The 19843-nt window shown below is 37.8% G+C and overlaps 3 protein-coding genes across 6 annotated transcripts in view; 2 read left to right on the forward strand and 1 right to left on the reverse strand.

Annotated features, from left to right (window-relative positions):
• TOMM20L (translocase of outer mitochondrial membrane 20 like) lies at positions 1 to 15589 on the forward strand. The gene is made up of 5 exons (XM_057730381.1): positions 1 to 136; positions 296 to 339; positions 6343 to 6424; positions 14431 to 14573; positions 15536 to 15589. Exons 1-5 carry the CDS (start codon positions 1 to 3, stop codon positions 15587 to 15589), a joined length of 459 nt encoding a protein of 152 aa, XP_057586364.1.
• Positions 13977 to 19843, forward strand: part of KIAA0586 (KIAA0586 ortholog) — a 130370-nt gene continuing 124503 nt past the window's right edge. Inside the window, exon 1 of the mRNA XM_057730376.1 lies at positions 13977 to 14573. The gene's annotated coding sequence lies outside the window, so the exon portion shown is untranslated. The remainder of the gene's footprint in view (positions 14574 to 19843) is intronic.
• The window catches only part of TIMM9 (translocase of inner mitochondrial membrane 9), a 15878-nt gene continuing 11260 nt past the window's right edge, over positions 15226 to 19843 (reverse strand). For 2 of the 4 annotated variants that reach the window (XM_057730383.1, XM_057730384.1), the window contains 4 exons: positions 18258 to 18364; positions 17627 to 17691; positions 17189 to 17284; positions 15226 to 16177 (listed from right to left, as the gene is read on the reverse strand). In XM_057730383.1, coding sequence (XP_057586366.1) covers positions 16043 to 16177; positions 17189 to 17284; positions 17627 to 17665 — 270 coding nt within the window. In that variant the 5' untranslated portion in view covers positions 17666 to 17691; positions 18258 to 18364 and the 3' untranslated portion in view covers positions 15226 to 16042. The remainder of the gene's footprint in view (positions 16178 to 17188; positions 17285 to 17626; positions 17692 to 18257; positions 18365 to 19843) is intronic. The other 2 variants (XM_057730385.1, XM_057730382.1) reach the window with 1 other exon arrangement.

Genomic DNA, 19843 nt, shown 5'->3' on the forward strand with positions numbered 1-19843 from the left:
ATGCCCGGCGTCCGCACCGTCCTCGGCCTCCTGGCGGCCCTAGCGGCCTGTGGCGCGGTCGCCTTCCTCGGCTACTGCGTCTACTTCGACCGGAAGCGGCGTGGCGACCCCGCGTTCAAGCGCCGCCTGCGGGAAAGTGAGTGAGACGGCGGCGGAGGCGCGGCGGGCAAGGCCAGGCCGGACCGGGCCGGGCCGGGCCGGGCCTGGCGGGCGGCGGCGGGGCTGACGAGGACCGCGGGGCGCACGCCGGCGTGGGGACGGCCCCCGACCAGCACGTGCCACGTTGTGTTTGCAGAAAGAAGAACCCAGCAGCGAAAGGCTGAGGGCCGGGGCGCCCAGGTGAAGTGCTTTAGCGACGCCGAGGTGGCGTTAGAGTGAGGAACCTCCCGCCGAAGCAGATCCCGGCTCGGCCGCAGGGCCCGTGGCCGCTTCCCCAGCAGCCATTTCCCAGAGCCTGTCTGCCTGCCCGCACCCCGCTTCCGCTGGGCCTGCCTTTCGTTCCGAAAGGAAAGGAAGGAAAGGAACGGAGGAAGAACCATTTGGGGTGGTGAAGAGGCAGCTACACAGTAAACGTGGTAGGAAAATGCGCTCCGTTTAGTTTATAAGAAAGAAAAAGACGCCTTTGCTCTCCCTGAGCAGCACCAGACCCTCAGAAACCCCGGCCCGGCCGCGGCCGATGACAGCGCTGCACCGCCGACTCCTGTCCTGTGGGGCCTTGCTTCTGCTCTAGCTCACAAGCGGAACGCGCCCTCTTTTTCTCCAAAATGGAACTTGATTAGTCGTTTTTATTTGTTTCATTTTAAAATTTATTTTGTAAGCTTTTTATTGGAATATAATTGCTGTACACTGTTGTGCCAGTTTTTGAGATACACCAAAGTGAATCAGCTGTTATTTATACATATACTTCCATATCGTTATAGTCGATTTTAAAGATAATCACAGTCATCTTAGTGATCGGTCCAATAACTCACAGCGTCTCTCAGTCAGAGGGTTCTTTGGATCCACTATGAATTTTTATTCATTCATTCAGTCAGTCAATCGACGCCCGTTTGAGCGCCTCCTGTGAGGGAGGCGTTGTTCTAGGTGCGGCAGAGGTTAGCAGTGGGGGAAGAATATCCCCCATGTAACAGGAGCACAGAGGAGGTGGAGGATCACTTTCAGGGCAGGATTATCATGGAGGTGTTTTACTTACCTACTGCTTCTTTAACCTTAATGGTTTAAAAGATTATCTTATTTAGCTCCTCAATCTGCAGTTTGAGTAGGGCTGGGTGGGGATAGCACCTTTCTGCTCCACTCAGCTTCATTCAGCCCGGTTGACCCCAGGGCTAGGTGCTGGGTCATCTGAAAGCTCACTCCCTTACGTGTTGGGCAGTTAATGCTGGCTGGCCACTTAGCTGGGACTATTGCACAGAACACCTACACGTCCTCCCCATGTGGCATGGTCTTCCTCACAGTATGGTAGATGGGCCCCACCAGGCAAGTAAGTCTGTGATATATTTGTGTGTGTGTGTGTGTGTGTGTGTGTGTGTGTTGATACACACAGTTTACCCTTGAACAACACGGTGGTTGGGTCAACGACCTTTCCCTCAGTCAAAAGTGTGAGTATAACGTTATTATTGGCCCTGTATATCAGTGGTTTCAAATCTGAGGATCCAACCAACAGCAGATGGTGTAGCACTGTAGTGCCTATTTATTGAAAAAAATCCGCATGTAAGTGGACCTGGGCAGTTAAAACCCATGTTGTTCAAGGGTCAACTATTTATATGTATTTATTTATACATTTATTTGTGAGAGAGAACATGTGGGAGCATGCCAGGTGGTGCCACTTCTGATGCACTGAGGCTCACTCAATTTCAAGTGGAGAGGAAATCTCCTCTAGCTCTTGAGAGAGGAGGCTAGGATCTGGAAGTGCATGTAGGACTAGGAATATGGCTGTTTTTGGAACATGCAGTTCTTCACAGAAGACTTGGAAAAGAGGTGGCATTGAATGAGCATGGAAGGATGTGTTAAATCTGGGTCCTGGTTTCAGGGGAGACAACATCCAGGATGAAGGGAACTGAAATGTACATAAAGGTGCAAAATGGGGGATCTGCCAGGCCTGTACAGTAAATTAGTTTGGCAAAGGAGTTACAGTCGGGGGTGGTGGGAGGTGAGGTTGGAGAACTAAGTAAGGGCTGCATTCAGGAAGGCTTTGAAGACCAGGTTAAGGAATTCACATTCAATGCGGGGAATTACTGAAGATTTCTGAGCAGAATTTTTTTTAAAAAGAAGGAAAGAAAAAAAACTTTTTAGGTTAGATCAAGCAGGAGTGTGCTAGATTGGAGGAAAAGGAAGCTATTGCAGCAGTACAGGTGAGAGGTAATCAAAATCCTGAACTGCAGTGGTGTCGGTGACAACTGGTGATGAGAGATGTGAGATAAAATTTCCAGAAAGAATAGATAATTCATGCTGACTGATGAAAGGGTCATGGAGAGCAGGAGCCAGAGGTTTCTGGGGTTTCAAGATGGAATCTATTAGAGAAAAAAGGTACAATTGACAAAGTTAAGAAAGCAGGACAGGGAGTATCCAAGGCTGGGCATGAGCGATGCTTTCCCTGGGGCAGATCCTGGATCAGCTCCATGCCCCTCTCCTTCATTGCCCCTATCCATGGTTGAAGTTACACTGTTTGTATGATTATTTGATTAATGCTTTCTATTTATTAGAATCAGCTCCATGAGGGCAGATTTTGTCTGTTTCTACTCACCATTGTCTCTGCAGTGCCTAGAACAGGGTCCAGTACATTGTAAGCACCCAGCAAATATTTGTTGAATATTGTTGTTTATTGTAGGCAGAGAGAAACAGCTTGTGCAGAGGCACAGACCACGAAATTGCAGTATTTAAAGTGTTGTGGCCAAAGAGGTAGCTGAGTGGTAGTTTAGTGTCTTATTGTGGAGGGCTTTGAATGCCAAACCAAAAAGTTTTGATACTTTTCTGTCACGGTGGATAACCAGTGATGGTGACTGTTTCAGAGAATGGATGCAGTTATTTTTTTTGGAGTATGGGTTGGAGGAGGGAAGTCAAAAACAGGAACATCAATGGCAAGAAATGATGATATAGGTGGGAAATGATGAAGATCTGGATTATTTCAAATGAGGAAGAGGCAGAAGCAGAATTTTAAAATTGTTCTTTTATACAAGGGTGAGTCAAAAATTATCTTCACTCTGGCTGTAGAATTTAACTTTTAGAAAAGACAGTTACATCATTTTTCAACATACTTTCCTTGCTTTTCAATGCACTGTCCATCTGTCAACAAGCTTTCGTATTCCTTCATTAAAAAATGTCTTAGGCTGAGCTGTGAGCCACGAATGCACCGCTGTCTTCACTTCTTCATCAGAAGTGGATCTTCGTCATCGTAAGGCTGCTTTCAGGCAACCAAACAGGTGAAAGGCCGATGGAGCAAGATCAGGACTATAGGGAGGATGCTTTAACACCTCAAAATGAAGTAATCCACGACAGACTTAGGTTTTGAAAAGTTTGTGCGAGACGGGTACCGAAACAATTCACAGAAGAGCATCAACAGAAGTGTTTGGATATCTGCAAACAAAATTTGGACTGATGCTCTAAGGAGGGTGAAAGTGTCTTAAAGAGAATCATTACTGGCGACGAGACATGGATTCATCACTACAAGCCTAAGAGTAAGTGGCAAAGTATGGAATGGAAACATCCTCAATCACCGACCAAGAAAAAGTTTGAAAGTCAACCATCAGCTGGAAAATTGATGCTTAACAGGTTTTTGGGATTCTCAAGGGCCAGTATTGGAACATTATCAGGAAACAGGTTCAACAATCAGCAGTGCTCATTACAGTGAGATGCTTACTGAAGAGCTGAAGCCTAACTTCGGATTAAACGCAGAGGACTGCTATCCAAGGGTATTGTGATCTTGCATGGCAATGCACGTCTGCCCACTTCTGCCCACACTGTTGACACTCTGCAGAAACTTCATTTTGAGGTTTTAAAACATCCTCCCTATAGTCCTGATCTTGCTCCATCAGCCTTTCACCTGTTTGGTGCCCAGAAGCAGCCCTACGAGGATGAAGATTCACTTCTGATGAAAAAGTGAAGACAGTGGTGCATTTGTGGCTCATAGCTCAGCCTAAAACATTTTTTAATGAGGGAATACGAAAGCTTGTTGACAGATGGACAAAGTGTATTGAAAAGCAAGGAGATTATGTTGAAAAATGATGTAATTGTCTTTTCTAAAAGTTAATTAAATTTACAGCCAGAGTGAGGATAATTTTTGACTTACCCTCATATAATCCTCATAGCAACTCTACTAGTTTTATAGATGAATAAACTAAGGCGCAGAGAGATGTCTCTTCCTCCTCATCCCAGGCCCCTTTTGTTTCCCAAAGTATAGCCTGTGGTCAATCTGCATTAGATTCACCTGGGGCATTTGTTCAAATATAGATTATTTGCCCCAAACACCAGCCATTCTGATTTAGGAGGTCAGGGGTATCCCCGTGATTATGGGGGCAGTGTTTCTCAGACTTCAGAATTTATAAGAATCTTCTGAGGAGCTCACTTAAAATGTAGATTCCTGGGCTCAAACTCAGAGAGATTGATTTGGTGGGTCTGAGTGGAGCCCATGAAAACTACAGTTTTAATAGCTCCTTCAGCCCATCCTTTGTGAAACGCTGCTCTCAAATTCTGCATCATCCCTCATCCCTAGAAGCTCCTTCCGTGCTCCATAAGTGATCTCAGATGTACTGCTGTAGACCTGGGCCCAGATTTTGCCTGCCTGCCAGAATCTGTAGCCTCAATGCTCTGCTGGCACCTCAGCTTCGTGTGTTCAGAAGTAAATTCATCATCTCATCCCTTGCTGTTGTTCCTCCTCCTGTTTCCTTGTGATGCTTCTGATATCCCTAGTCTCCCTGCTGTGACATCAGCTCATCTTGCTTAAGTATCAACCTCATCTCCCACAATCAATCCCTAATTCTTATTTTTCTATTCTCTGTCTCATACCCTGTTCCCTTTCTAGTTCCATTGCTCCTACACTACCTCAGGTTTTACCTTTTACCCAGCATATTATAATAATTTCCTAACTTGTCTCACTGCTTTTCTTACACTGTCAGAATAAATTCCTTCTAAACTGCAGCTGTGTATTACATAACACTTTGCAGTAGCTCCCTACTCTGCAGATGAAAGACAGATCCTTTTAGCTTGGCACCAAGGACTTGGCAGCATGGGTGCCTTCTGTGTTGACAGCCTTATTTTCCTAAGGATTAGAAATAATATATGGAAAGTTTTCAGTCCATAGCTGGCCTTCAATAATTGGTAATTATTATTGTTGCTCCATTTACCCTATCATAATTCAGCTACGTAAGCTCACTTAATATTTTCCCTGCAATTCTGTGTCACTTGTACTCTTTCTTCATCAGACTTTCACAGTTTCTCCACATCTCAAATGCTATCTTTTCTGAGAAACTTACCCTGATTTCCCAACCAGATGGAATGTACTATGAGCCCCAGGAGACATTGGACTTTATTGTTAGTGTGTTATTAATCTCAAGCATACTTGTCCTTTCTCTTCATTAGACTCTGGGCTCCTTCTGAATATCACCAACTACCCTGCCAACCCCTACCATGCCCTTTGGTAAATCAGCAAGCACTGTCAGTACCCTAGGAAAGAAAATAGATTTGCAACATAGAAAGAAAGCTACCTCTGTTATAGTTGATTACAGTGTGATTTCTCCTCTGTGTACTTAGCAAGCTGGGTAAAATACGGATGAAATTATTACAAACATCTCAACCAAACTTGAATATGCCATTTTTTGTTGTTGTTGTTATTTGTTTGTTTTGGGGGGGGGGGTTCAACTTTTTTTTTAAGTTGTAACATGAGCTAAATTTAAGAAATTACCCTAGTCTTCTGACTTTATTTCTCAGAGTTGTTAGAAGATCTAAATGACAGTATAACTCATGAAAGTACAAGAGCTGATGTAAAATGGTAATCAGGGTTCCAGTTGTCAAGGGATTAGAGAAACTAAAGAATAAAACTGGCCGGGCTGCAGCCTGGCAAATGCTGGATGTGCTGGTTTAAAAAGGTACCATCTAGGAAGGCCATCAAATGTGCATGATGACAAGTCACAGCCATCACCTGCCATATTTTTTGTTTTGTTTTGTCGCCTGAAATTATAACTCCATTTAAGAAATTGTTTTAAATATAAAGAACAACTGTATTTGTCATGCTTGGATTTAGAGACTAGATTAAAGATGTGCTTTTAAAATAAAAGTTAAATAATTTTGATCAGTAATCATATACCTTACATTCGTTACTTATTGTTAAATATTCTGTGGCTCTTTTAGTTGTGGGATACAGCAAAGAATGAAAAATTACAGCAACTTTTTCTGCAAGAGGTACGAATGGGAGAACTTTGGTTATCCAGAGGTAGGAATGTAAACATTCTTTTGTAAGCAGTTATTTATGCTAATTTATGTTTGGGAAATATTTATGGATTGGTATTTGTGTGTCAAATAACTAACTAGATGTGTTAACCAACTTGCTTCAGTTAAAGAGAAACTGTCCCAGCATTTTCACTTTGTCACACTGTCCAGCTCCACGATGTTATAGTTAGTGTTCAGGTTCTTGTTGCAGTCTTGGAAGTGGGCAGATGGAGAAAAGCTAAATACAAGAACACCTTATTTACTGTCAGATAAAATCCTAAGTAAGTGAGTTTTCCAAATGACTAAATGTTGTATGAATCAATACTTAAAAAATTTTAACTGCTTTATGAAAATTTCCCTGCTATGCATATTCTTAATAATTACTCATTTTGATGATAAAATTATGAGTGATCATTCTTGTACTATGTCTAATGTAGTGATACCTGGAGGGTACCTTGCACTTAATGACCATGAATTGTATTTTGAATTATAATTTATCCCCACCTAATCCTAGATAGATTTGAGAGAACTTCATAATATTGTTAGGTAAAATGATGGTAGATAGTAAAAACATTTTATAAATATTGTATATAATAATGTCTTTATTCAGGTGTTAAACTCTAGAAAGAAAAATAATTTGTTTTGAGGCTTCTTATGTAAGGGATAAATGATGTTGATGGATAAATGAGCATTAAATCCATTTATATGTCTTTTTTGCAAGTTTGCAAAGTCCCTTGCATATCACAGTGCCTGTAGCTGTTTTTGCTTCTCTCTTTTATCTTTTTTGGAAACATTTTTTCACCCTGCATTAAATGGGTAGCATCCTCCAGGATTTATAAAAGCAAGAAGAAAGTAAAAATCCTAGACAACTCAAAGAAACAACCAAGATTTTTTTTTAATCCAGTGGCTTAAACATTTTGAGAAATGAAAAAGCCATTCAAAGGTGTTGCACATTAATCATCATAATTTGAAATTCTAGTACTTTATTCAGTACAAATCTTTTCTTCTAGGTACTTTTATAAATGGACTAAGAAGTCTGTTAAATATTAATGACAAGATGAATAGTTAGAACTAACTTAAATGATATAAATAGGAGTGATTTTACACAAGGTGAAGAAGCATAAGCTTTAAGGACCTATATTTCCACTGGCCTCTTTGAAGGTTCTGGGAAAGATCCTGCCAATTTGTGTTCTTAATTTTATATTCTTTTTCTTAAAAGGGGCCCCCAAATTACATATACAAAATCTGAATTAATCCCTAGTTAAGGATATTCCCTGGATATAGGGGCAATTAAAATACAAAGAATGTTTCATTTTTTGAGTCAGGATAGTATCAATATGGAGAGGAAAATTATGAATTATAAATCAAAAGAAAAATATAAATTATTACATTTTTATTTACTTTATGTTTAAGAGCTACCATGTAATAGTTTAGTTAGACATAAAGTGAATGTTACAAATATTGAGATGATGAAAAGAAAAATTGCAAACTTGAGTTTTTAAATTTTATCTCTCAAAGGTGATAACATTACTTCTGTGAGCCCCTAAATTAATTAGCACTTTTAGGGTTATATACTTCTACTATATGTTACTTCTAAAATTCTCTAAATCCCCCATCAAACCCAAAACCTATTATATAAGAATCTCTGGGGTGGGACCCAGGTGTCAGAATTTTTTTCTTTTTTTTTTAATTTAAGTATAGTTGATTTACAGTGTTGTGTTACTTTCAGGTGTACAGCAGTGATTCAGTTATACATATACATATCTATTCTTTTTCAGATTCTTTTCCCTTATAGATTATTACAAGATATTGATTATAGTTCCGTGCTATACAGTAGGTCCTTGTTGGTTATCTGTTTTGTATTTAGTAGTGTGTATATGGTAATCCCAAACTCCTAATTTATCCATGCCACCTCCCCTTTGGTTACTGTAAGTCTTGTTTTTTCTGTCTGAGTCTTTCTGTTTTGTAAATAAGTTCATTTGTGTCTATCATGATACTTGTCTTCACTTAATATAATAATCTTTAGGTCCATCCATGATGCTCAGATGGCATTATTTCATTCTTTTTTATGGCTGATAATATTCCAGTGCATGTATGTACTATATCTTCTTTATCCATTCTTATGTCAGTGGACATTTAGGTTGCTTCAGTGTCTTGGCTATTGTAAATAGTGCTTCAGTGAACAATGGGGTGCATGTATTTTTTTTTTTTTTTTTTGGAACCTTTATTGAGATGCAGTTAACATACAATAAACTGCATATATTTAGAGCATACAGTTGGGTATCCCAATCTCCCAATTCATTCCCCCCCAACCCTCCCTGCTTTCCCCACTTGGTGTCCATATGTTTGTTCTCTACATTTGTCTCTGTTTCCACCTTGCAAACTGGTTGATTTGTACCATTTTTCTATAGTCCACATATATGTGTTAATATATGGTTATTTGTTTTTCTCTTTCTGACTCACTTCACTCTGTATGACAGTCTCTAGGTCCATCCATGTCTCTAAGAATGTCCCAGTTTCATTGCTTTTTACAGCTGAGTAATATTCCATTGTATATATGTACCACATCTTTTTTATCCATTCATCTGTTGATGGACATTTAGGTTGCTTCCACGTCCTGGCCATTGTAAATAGTGCTGCAGTGAACACTGGAGTGCATGTGTCTTTTTGAATGATGGTGTTCTCTGGGTATATGCCCAGCAGTGGGATTGCTGGGTCATGTGGTAACTCTATTTTTAGTTTTGCAAGGAACCTCCATACTGTTCTCCATAGTGGCTGTATCAATTTACATTCCCACCAACAGTGCAAGAGAGTTCCCTTTTCTCCACATCCTCTCCAGCATTTAGTTTTTGCAGACTTTCTGATGATTCCCTTTCTAACTGGTGTGAGGTGATACCTCACTGTAGTTTTTATTTGCATTTCTCTAGTCATTAGTGATGCTGAGCAGCTTTTCATGTGCCTCTTGGCCATCCGTATGTCTCCTTTGGAGAAATGCCTATTTAGGTCTTTTGTCCATTTTTTGATTGGGTTACTTGTTTTTTTGATATTGAGCTGGATGAACTGTTTATATATTTTGGAGATTAGTCCTTTGTCTTTTGATTCATTTGCAAATATTTTCTCCCATTCTAAGGGTTGTCTTTTCATCTTGCTTATAGTTTCTTTTGCTGTGCAGAAGCTTTGAAGTTTCATTAGGTCCCACTTATTTATTTTTGTTTTTATTTCCATTACTCTAGGGGGTGGATCAAAAAAGATCTTGCTGTTATTTATGTCAGAGTGTCCTTCCTATGTTTTCCTCCAGGAGTTTTATAGTGTCTGGTCTTACATTTAGGTCTCTAATCCATTTTGAGTTTATTTTTGTGTATGGTGTTAGGGAGTATTCTAATCTCATTCTTTTACATGTAGCTGTCCAGTTTTCCCAGCACCACTTTTTGAAGAGGCTGTCTTTTCTCCACTGTATATCCTTGCCTTCTTTGTCATAGATTAGTTGACCATACTTTATCTCTGGAATTTCTATCCTGTTCCATTGATCTATATTTCTGTTTTTGTGCCAGTACCATACTGTCTTGATCACTGTAGCCTTGTAGTATAGCCTGAAGTCAGGAAGCCTGATTCCACCAACTCCACCTTTCCTTCTCAAGATTGCTTTGGCTATTCGGGGTCTTTTGTGTTTCCTTACAAATCGTAAAATTTCTTGTTCTAGTTCTGTGAAAATGCCATTGGTAATTTGATAGGGATTGCATTGAATCTGTAAATTGCTTCGGGTAATATAGTCATTTTCACAACATTGATTCTTCCAATCCAAGAACATGATATGACCCTCCATCTGTTTGTGTCGTCTTTGATTTCTTTCATTAGTGTCTTATACTTTTCTGAGTACAGGTCTTTTACCTCCTTGGTTAGGTTTATTCCTACCTATTTTATTCTTTCTGTGGCATGATATTTGTCAAGTGATGAAAGGGAAGAACCTACAACCAAGAATGCTCTACCCAGCAAGGATCTCATTCAGATTCGATGGAGAAATCAAAAGCTTTATAGAGAAGCAACAGCTAAGAGAATTTAGCACCACCAAACCAGCTCTACAACAAATGCTAAAGGAATTTCTCTAAGCGGGGAACATAAGAGAAGAAAAGGACCTACAAAAACATAAACAAAACAATTAAGAAAATGGTAATAGGAACATACATATTGATAATTACCTTGAATGTAAATGGACTAAATGCACCAACCAAAAGACACAGACCGGCTGAATGGATACAAAAACAAGACCCATATATATGCTGTCTACAAGAGACCCACTTCAGACCTAAGGACACATACAGACTGAAAGTGAGGGGATGGAAAAAGATATTCCATGCAAATGGAAATCAAAAGAAAGCTGGAGTAGCGATACTCATATCAGATAAAATAGACTTTAAAATAAAAAATGTTACAAGAGACAAGAAAGGACACTACATATAGATCGAGGGATCAATCCAAGAAGAAGAGATAACAAATATAAATATCTATGCACCCAGTATAGGAGCACCTCAATACATAAGGCAAATGCTAACAACTATGAAAGAGGAAATTGACAGTAACACAATAACAGTGGGGGACTTTTAACACCCCACTTACACCAATGGACAGACCATCCACACAGAAAATTAATAAGGAAACACAAGCTTTAAATGACACAGTAAATCAGCTTGATTTAATAGATATCTATAGGACATTACATCCAAAAACAGTAGATTACACGTTCTTCTCCAATGCACATGGAACATTCTCCAGAATAGATCACATTTTGGGTCATAAATCAGGCCTTGGTAAATTCAAGAAAATTGAAATCATGTCAAGCATCTTTTCTGACCACAACGCTATGAGATTAGAAATCAACTACTGGAAAAAAACTGTAAAAAACACAAACACATGGAGGCTAAACAATATGCTACTAAATAACCAAGAGATCACTGAAGAAATCAAAGAGGAAATCAGAAAATATCTAGAGACAAATGACAGTGAAAACACAACGATCCAAAACCTATGGGATGCAGCAAAGGCAGTTCTAAGAGGGAAGTTTATAGCAATACAATCCTACCTCAAGAAACAAGAAAAATCCCAAATAAAGAATCTAACCTTACACCTAAAGAAACTAGAGAAAGAAGAGCAAACAAAACCCAAAGTTAGTAGACAGAAAGAAATCATAAAGATCAGAGCAGAAATAAATGAAATAGAAACAAAGAAAACAATACCAAAATCAATAAAACTAAAAGCTGGTTCTTTGAGAAGATAAATAAAATCGATAAACCCCTAGCAAGACTCATCAAGAAAAAGAGGGAGAGGACTCAAATCAATAAAATTAGAAAGGAAACAGGAGAAGTTACAACAGACACCACAGAAATAAAAAGCACCATAAGAGACTACTACAAGCAACTATATGCCAATAAAATGGACAACCTGGATGAAATGGACAGATTCTTAGAAAGGTATAACCTTCCAAGACTGAATCAGGAAGACATAGAAAATATGACCAGACCAATCACAAGTGATGAAATTGAAACTGTGATTAAAAATCTCCCAACACACAAAAGTCCAGGACTAGATGGATTTACAGGTGAATTTTATCAAACATTTAGAGAAGAGCTAACACCCATCCTTCTCAAGCTCTTCCAAAACATTGCAAAGGAAGGAACACTCCCAAACTCATTGTATGAGGCCACCATCACCCTGATACCAAAACCAGACAAAGATACTACAAAAAAAGAATATTACAGACCAATATCACTGATGAATTTAGATGCAAAAATCCTCAACAAAATACTAGCTAACAGAATCCAACAACACATTAAAAGGATCATACACCATGATCAAGTGGGGTTTATCCCTGGAATGCAAGGATTCTTTAAGATACGCAAATCAATCAATGTGATACACCATATTAATAAACTGAAGGATAAAAACCACATGATCATCTCAATAGATGCAGAAAAAGCTTTTGACAAAATTCAACACCCATTTATGATAAAAACTCTCCAGAAGGTGGGCATAGAGGGAACCTACCTCGACATAATAAAGGCCATATACGACAAACCCACAGCAAACATCATTCTCAATGGTGAAAAACTGCAAGCATTCCCTCTAAGATCAGGAACAAGACAAGGATGTCCACTCTCACCACTACTATTCAACATAGTTTTGGAAGTCCTTGCCACAGCAATCAGAGAAGAAAAAAGAAATAAAAGGAATCCAAATTGGAAAAGAAGTAAAACTGTCACTGTTTGCAGATGACATGATACTATACATAGAAAATCCTAAAGATGCCACCAGAAAACTACTCAGTGAATTTGTAAAGTTGCAGGATACAAAATTAACACATGGAAATCTCTTGCATTTCTATACACTAATAATGAAAGGTCAGAAAGAGGAATTAAGGAAACAATCCCATTCACCACTGCAACAAAAAGAATAAAATACCTAGGGTGCGTGTATTTTTTCAAATTATAGTTTTCTCCAGATATATAGGTGAGTATTCTTTAAAGCTCCCTAGGTTATTACAATACACTGGTTGAGAACCTGTGTTATAATGCAATAATTTTTCACCCAGTTTTCTGTAATCTCAGTTTTCTCCATTCCCTTCTGCCAGCACCCCCAATTTTTACTACTTTGCTGCCAGGTAGTTCAGTAGTCATCTCAGTTGTATTTATGTCTACATAACCAGAGGGACCACAGAGCCAAAAATTTTAATAGAAATTTCTGATTAGTTGATTTGATTGGATTTTTTGGTTGGTTGGCCTAATTAACCAAATTATTTGTTTTTAGGTCACATTAGCTCCATCCACTTGAGAGAGGCACTATTATATTTTTTCTTTCTTTAAAAGTTTCCATACAAAGTGTTTATTTCCTACTTAGTTATATTAAATATGTCAAAATGTCAACTTCTGTTATTACATAACACCTGAAGAGAGGCAGCACACTGTAGTCTCACGGTTCAGAAAATTAGGTTCTACTACTAATTCTGGCATTAATTAGCTTTGAAACCTTAAATTATTTCACTGATCTTTGCCTGTTTCCTAAAATGAGGTAGTGAGACTAAGTGATTACATGTTTTAACTTAGAGATTCTATCACTAATTTCCACTCTTCACAAATTTTCATTCTTACTTTACAGCCAGTCATCCTAAAACTCGTTTTAAAACCACCTAGAAATCAGTTCATAAATCTCTTCTCTTCCCCTGGATATGCAGTTCATGTTACACTAAATCTTGTTTCAGCTCTTAGATAATACAATCTGTGTTTTAAAAGTCTCATTTAGCTAGAACATCAAGGTGTTTCATCTGTTAATATGTCATCAATCACATATGTAGAGTTAAAGGTAACTCATATCAGTAACGGCAGACCCTAGCCTTTTTTAAAAACTCTGTACCTCCCTCTTGCATACCCAAATTGCAGAACATGAACATTTCCAATTCGAGTGCACTTTATTTATTCATTTATTTATTGGCTGTGTTGGGTCTTCATTACTGCTTGCGGGCTTTCTATAGTTGCGGAGAGCAGGGGCTATTCTTCACTGCAGTGCACGGGCGTCTCATTGTGGTTGCTCTAGGCACACAGGTTTCGGCAGTTGTGGCACGTAGTTGTGGTTCTTGGGCTCTAGAGCGCAGGCTTAGTTGTGGTGCACAGGCTTAGTTGCTCTGCGGCATGTGAGATCTTCCTGGACCAGGGATCGAACCTGTGTCCCCTGCATTGGCAGGTAGATTCTTAACCACTGTGCCACCAGGGAAGTCTAAGAGTGCACTTTTAAATAGTAATTTGGGTCAGAAAGTTATTCATGTTGCAGCCTGACCACAGTGAATCTAATTGGCAGCTCAACATTTTCCCCTTTATAGTCTTTACTCTTTTTGAGGCTTGTTTAAATAGTCTTTAGTTTGATATGCTTTTTAAGTTTTAACGGTTGGTGCTTTCTTGGTAGTTTGTAGAATGTATATTTTGAGGAACTTTAAAATTCTGCTCTAAACTTATCAATCTGTTTCAGGAGAGCATCGAATGGGGGTTGAACATCTTAGCAATGCCCTTTTGGCGTGTGGGCAACCACAGGAACTTCTGAAAGTTTTCAAACACACACTTCCTCCCAAGGTATTTGAGATGCTGTTGCGCAAAATTCCCCTTATTTGCCAGGTAAGCACATATTTAATTATCTTTGTGAAATGAACACTGTAAATAACCATGTTGGGCTTGATTACATAGAAATAGCAAAGTATCAATATGTGAATGGCCCAAGGTTTTAAATGAGTAAAACCTCTGAATTTTTGTTTTTCTTAAGATGAAACAAGCTTATTCTTTCTTGTTCCTTTGACTGTAATGAATTGTATATGTTGTTGAGTATTATATGTTTCAACATTTCAACTTTAAAGTTAACATTGTTTATCTTTGTACTTTCAAAGAGTCACAATTACTGACTGACTGCAGTGTCAACAGAGGCCTATAAGTTAAATGGTATTGTTAGCTAAATGACCTAATGGCTTAAAAATTAGATGTAATACAGAAAACTGTAAATTATCAAAGCAGAATAATACTTCTACTTTCCAATATGACAAAACACAGAAATTTACTTTGGTAAATTTAAACATATTAGGATAGTTAGTGTTCTCTTAGATACAAGTTTATATTGGTAAATATTAATGGACTGATACCTACTAATAAATTGGCTTATGGATGGATATCATTTGATACCAAACTGCTGCGTGTACTCATGCATCAGCTAGAGTTTCCTGCAATGCTTACTTAGATTTATTTTAGAATTCACTTAGCTCTAAAACACTACTTTAACTTTGGTTTACTTTTTATTACATTGATTACATGCAGTGGCTGAGAGTACACTGTAAATTGTTGGTCTGACGGGGAATCATTCATGTTGGATTCTCAGCTTTTGAATAAAACACAAAGCAATATAGTCTCCACTAAAGCACAATAATCAACTTTTAAACATTTCCAAGCTAGTCTCAGATGGGATGTTTCCTGAAGATATATGAAAATGTAGCTGGGATAAGAATGTGTAGTGCCCACCCTGATACAAGGGAGGTAAGAAAAAGATCGTGCATTAAATTGATTAGGTAGTAACTATTTTATGTATTTACCAGCAATTTGAGGCAGACATGAATGAACAGGAATACTTGGAGGATGATCCTGACTGAAAAACACTTCAGCATATCCACAGTCCAGTCAGAATACTATGGTACTATATAGTATAAACAACTGCTCAGTGATATTTCCATTTATTTTACCTTTAGTAATAAAAATTTTTTTCTATCTCATACATGACTGAACACATATTTTGCTTTAAAATTAACAGTCATAATTGAAGAAACAATGGTTTATTTTTCTAATCAAGTGACCAAGCTGCTGAATCTTAAGGCCTCAACAAGTGTTGCATCTTATTATCTTCATCAAACAATAAGACCTTCTATTTTGATTATTCTGGTAAATAGCACTTTTGTTTACCCAGTGGTTTCCATTTGCCAAATAGTCATGACAGATGGTTTAATATAGTGGCTACTGCTTTCAGGGGACTCTATCAGGTGAATCCTCATTTCCAGTGCAACAGGTGTTGGCAATCTTTCATCAAAAATCCATCCATTAGGACTTCTCTATCGGGGTTGGCCAAGGAGTCCTGCTTTGGCAGCCAGGGCTTCATTCTGCTGGATATGATATTCCTGAAATCTCATCGATATTCGTTGAGTCATTTTTAAATATTTCTGTAAGCAATGCTCTGAACAGGTGGTCTAGAAATAATAAGATCCAACAAGCAACACAAAAATATTAATTCAAAAAACTGCATATATTCTAAAATAATAGAGTGGGTACTTTTCTTTGAATATATCTGAGAATTATATGGTATTAATGAGTAGCAAGTGATCATAGCTTTCAATTGTTAATACTTTCATCCATTTACAAAAATTAATATATACTGAATGCTTACCAGTTTGGAGGTACTAAAAACAATGATAAGTCCCTGCCTTCTGGGCTAGATTTTTTGCAGGTATGTTTCAATATTAACTGAAATCCCACATTCACATCTCTTATTCTGATTGTTAAAACGTAGGCCCAGTAGCAGATTTTTTTCCTTTTTAATGAGAAACTCTATTCTCAACATTCTTAACTTTCAACTTTTTACTTTTTAATAAGACTATTATACTTAACTTCTCTCAAACTTCGTCCTTTATTTAACAAATACTTATCAATTGCTGGTTATATGTTAAGTTCTTGGCATGAATATCTACCAACATCTTCCACTGGAGGAAGTTTATGTTACTTTTAGCCAATATATAAATGTTTTGAAGAGGATATTAAAAGTTAAAACTTCTAATAGGATTAGGTTTTCAGAGACCACCTGGTCAATATGAGCTACCAAATTCAAGCTCTGCTTTTTCCAAAACTAATCTGAGTTCTCAGAGTCAGATAGGAAAGCCATGTCAAGTTTCTCTAGCCTGGCCATCTTGACTGAAAGCTAATTACTGAGAATCTCTGCTGTGGAAAGATTCAGCAAGTCCCAGTATATTCAGCAAATCTCTAAAAAAGTCTGCCATAGTTCAGTGTGGCTGTGATAGTAAGTTTGGCATGGTTAAACTCAATGCCATGGGTCCTTGGCTGCCTCAGTTCCTCTGAGCAATAGAACACATAAAAGGTAGCCTAAATTCCTGTAGTAACGAGGAACAAGCAAAATACTTAGGGGGATCCCATTTATATTGTTTATGATGAGCTCAGAGAATTTCTAGTGGGCAACACTTTCATACCTCTTCAGGTTTTACTTCTCTCGTTGTGAAGTCTTTAACACAGTCCAAAAAGCAGGTTTCTGTAAGTTTATTGTAGGTTCCAAGAAATTCCTTAAACTACAAACAAATCAGAAGGTTCTTTAATATTTGGTTTTTAAAACAAAGATGTTTTACTGATGTATTTAGGCAAAATATTCTGTAATACTTGAAATCAAAGGTTCTTTTGCTACCTTAAATGGATATAACATGATCTACATTATTAGTCAGATTTTTCTAGTTGAATATTTGTTATTTCCTGGATTATCTTTCAAATTATCTGAAAAATAAATATGCTTCATATCACTTAACATCCGTGAAAATGAAATATAGTTATTTTGTGAGATCACTCACTGACACGATTGTATCCAGAAGTGCCTTAATTTTTTGCAAAATCCTTTTTCCTTAATTGTAATATCTTACCTGTTTTATCTGATCAGATTCTGGTATTTGTGCAGCCATATTCTTTTGGTACGTTTATTAGTCACCTGATTTAAAAGTAAAAAGTTAGTCAGTCTGTATACAAATGTCTTTAGGCTAGTTGAAGGTAATCAAAACAAGAACAGATTATGAAATGGAACTGAAACAAGTTTACCTGAAATTATTCATATTTTATAAGTTTCTGATTATGTAATTATATGGCACCACCCCCCAATCTCCCAGGTCATTAATAAGAATTCTACAGTGTAGAATTCAATTTTTTTAATGATAGCTGTGAGAACCAAAGGCCCTGTCTATCTAAATCTCCAGTTTTAAGACAGTTTGCTCTGTTACCTTGCAAAGCCACGTGTTAAAGTCCCAATGCGTAGTAGGGTTTTATGGGAAAGAGATCACTGGTGTCTTCCTATAAGTACTTAATAATGCAACTTAGACCTGTGCTACTACAGGTCCTTTTACTGTCTCTATGTAAATGCAAAGTTTCTATTAATTAACAAACACCATCCACTTATTAATCAACAACACTAATGCAAAAGTCAGAGATCTAAAGACTGTAAAAGGAAGTTACAGGAGTTGTACATTCTGCAGTTCAAAAAGTGTAATCACAGAGACTTACCAGAAACTTCTGAACATATGACACTTTTGAGCTAACTTGGGGGCAGCAGAGAAGTGAAGATAAGGAAGTCAAAGAACCTTTCTGAATCACTGGGATTTTCACATATCCTAAATGGAGGACCCAGGCTCAGTTAATTCTGATCTAAGAATATACCACATTATTTACTTAATCTATCCTGGCTAGTTCTAAAACAGATGAAATCTTATAAACTGGATGATTCTTATTAGCTCATCAATTATTAAAGTGGCTGCGAAACACATGAAATTTTCATGAAGCTTACGGGAAGATTAAGTAGGAAATTCAAGCTTATGGCACAGTGTATCCTACTATTGTGAAACCATTTTAATTAACAAATACTATCAATGGTAATTCCATTCCAGCATTCCCAACCATGTATAGAACTTTACCTCTTTTGCATTTATTCTTCCCTCCTCTTTTGTCCTTATCCTGTATGTTCATGAGTATCACTGCCATTTTTAAAAAGTTATTTTTTCCACATGCAAGGGAAAGCATCAGTTCTTTTCTATTTGCTATCTTAGTCTCATTTGAAAATTCTATCTATACTTCAGAGAATCTTTGGTTTAGTAGTAACAGGTTATAAACTATCTTTTCTATTAAAATTCTTTGATGTCTGCTACAAACAGTGCAGCAGAGGTTTTAGATTAGCCCAACATTCAAGCAACTAGTGTTCCATAAACACCTAAAAGTTACCAAAAATGCTCTTTATTCCTATTTTATTTCACAGCTTTATAAATTTTATATATATATACACATATATACACACACACCCCACATAATATACCTGAAAAATACCAGGAATTAACTGAAGGTCACAATTTTTCAGGTATTGCTGTGACTACCATCATTGATAGGTTCCAGGTTAGATACTTCCATTATAGTTACTTTTTGCTCACTTAAGTCATGAAGCACTGATTCCACACCCTCCAACTACTGAATTGCATAAAATTCCAAACCTAATTATTGCATCATTTTCTAATATCAACTTCAAACTTATTTACAGTTTGAGATCTTAGCAGTCACTAGTTTGCTACATAGATATGGGTAGATGTTTATTCAGCATTTATTTAATATACCAAGTACTATGCTAGTTATGAAACCAGCCATGCTTCTGAGCTAAGATGCATCTTTCTGGCTGCTATAAAATATCACTAACCAGTCAAAGAAACAGAGAATCCTGTAAGTATATCATACAGTGAGGTTTAGGATTTGTGTTTCTGGGAAGATGGGGTAGATGTGCTTTGCCCTATTCCTCTCACTAAGTACAACTAAAATCCCTGGATATTACATATAAAATAAACATAAGACTAAAAAGAAGAGAGGAGAAAGTATATTAGCTAGGGCCCTTGGGACCCGAGAAATAGCACAGTCGTGGATTCTGTCTCTTTTCTGGGTCTCATATATCAAAAAACTTGGAGCTGAAGAAGCTGGCAATCTGCAAATGCCAGTGGGGGCAGTTGAAAAGCCCTTCCCCAGCCCCAGCCAAAAGTCTGCCCTCTCTAGCCAAAGGGCTAGGAAAAAGGAAGCCTAGCCCTCTTTTAAACAGAAAACTTAAACAATAACTGCTG

The sequence above is a fragment of the Hippopotamus amphibius genome, chromosome 4 (genome assembly GCF_030028045.1).
Source record: "Hippopotamus amphibius kiboko isolate mHipAmp2 chromosome 4, mHipAmp2.hap2, whole genome shotgun sequence".
Lineage (NCBI taxonomy): Eukaryota > Metazoa > Chordata > Mammalia > Artiodactyla > Hippopotamidae > Hippopotamus > Hippopotamus amphibius.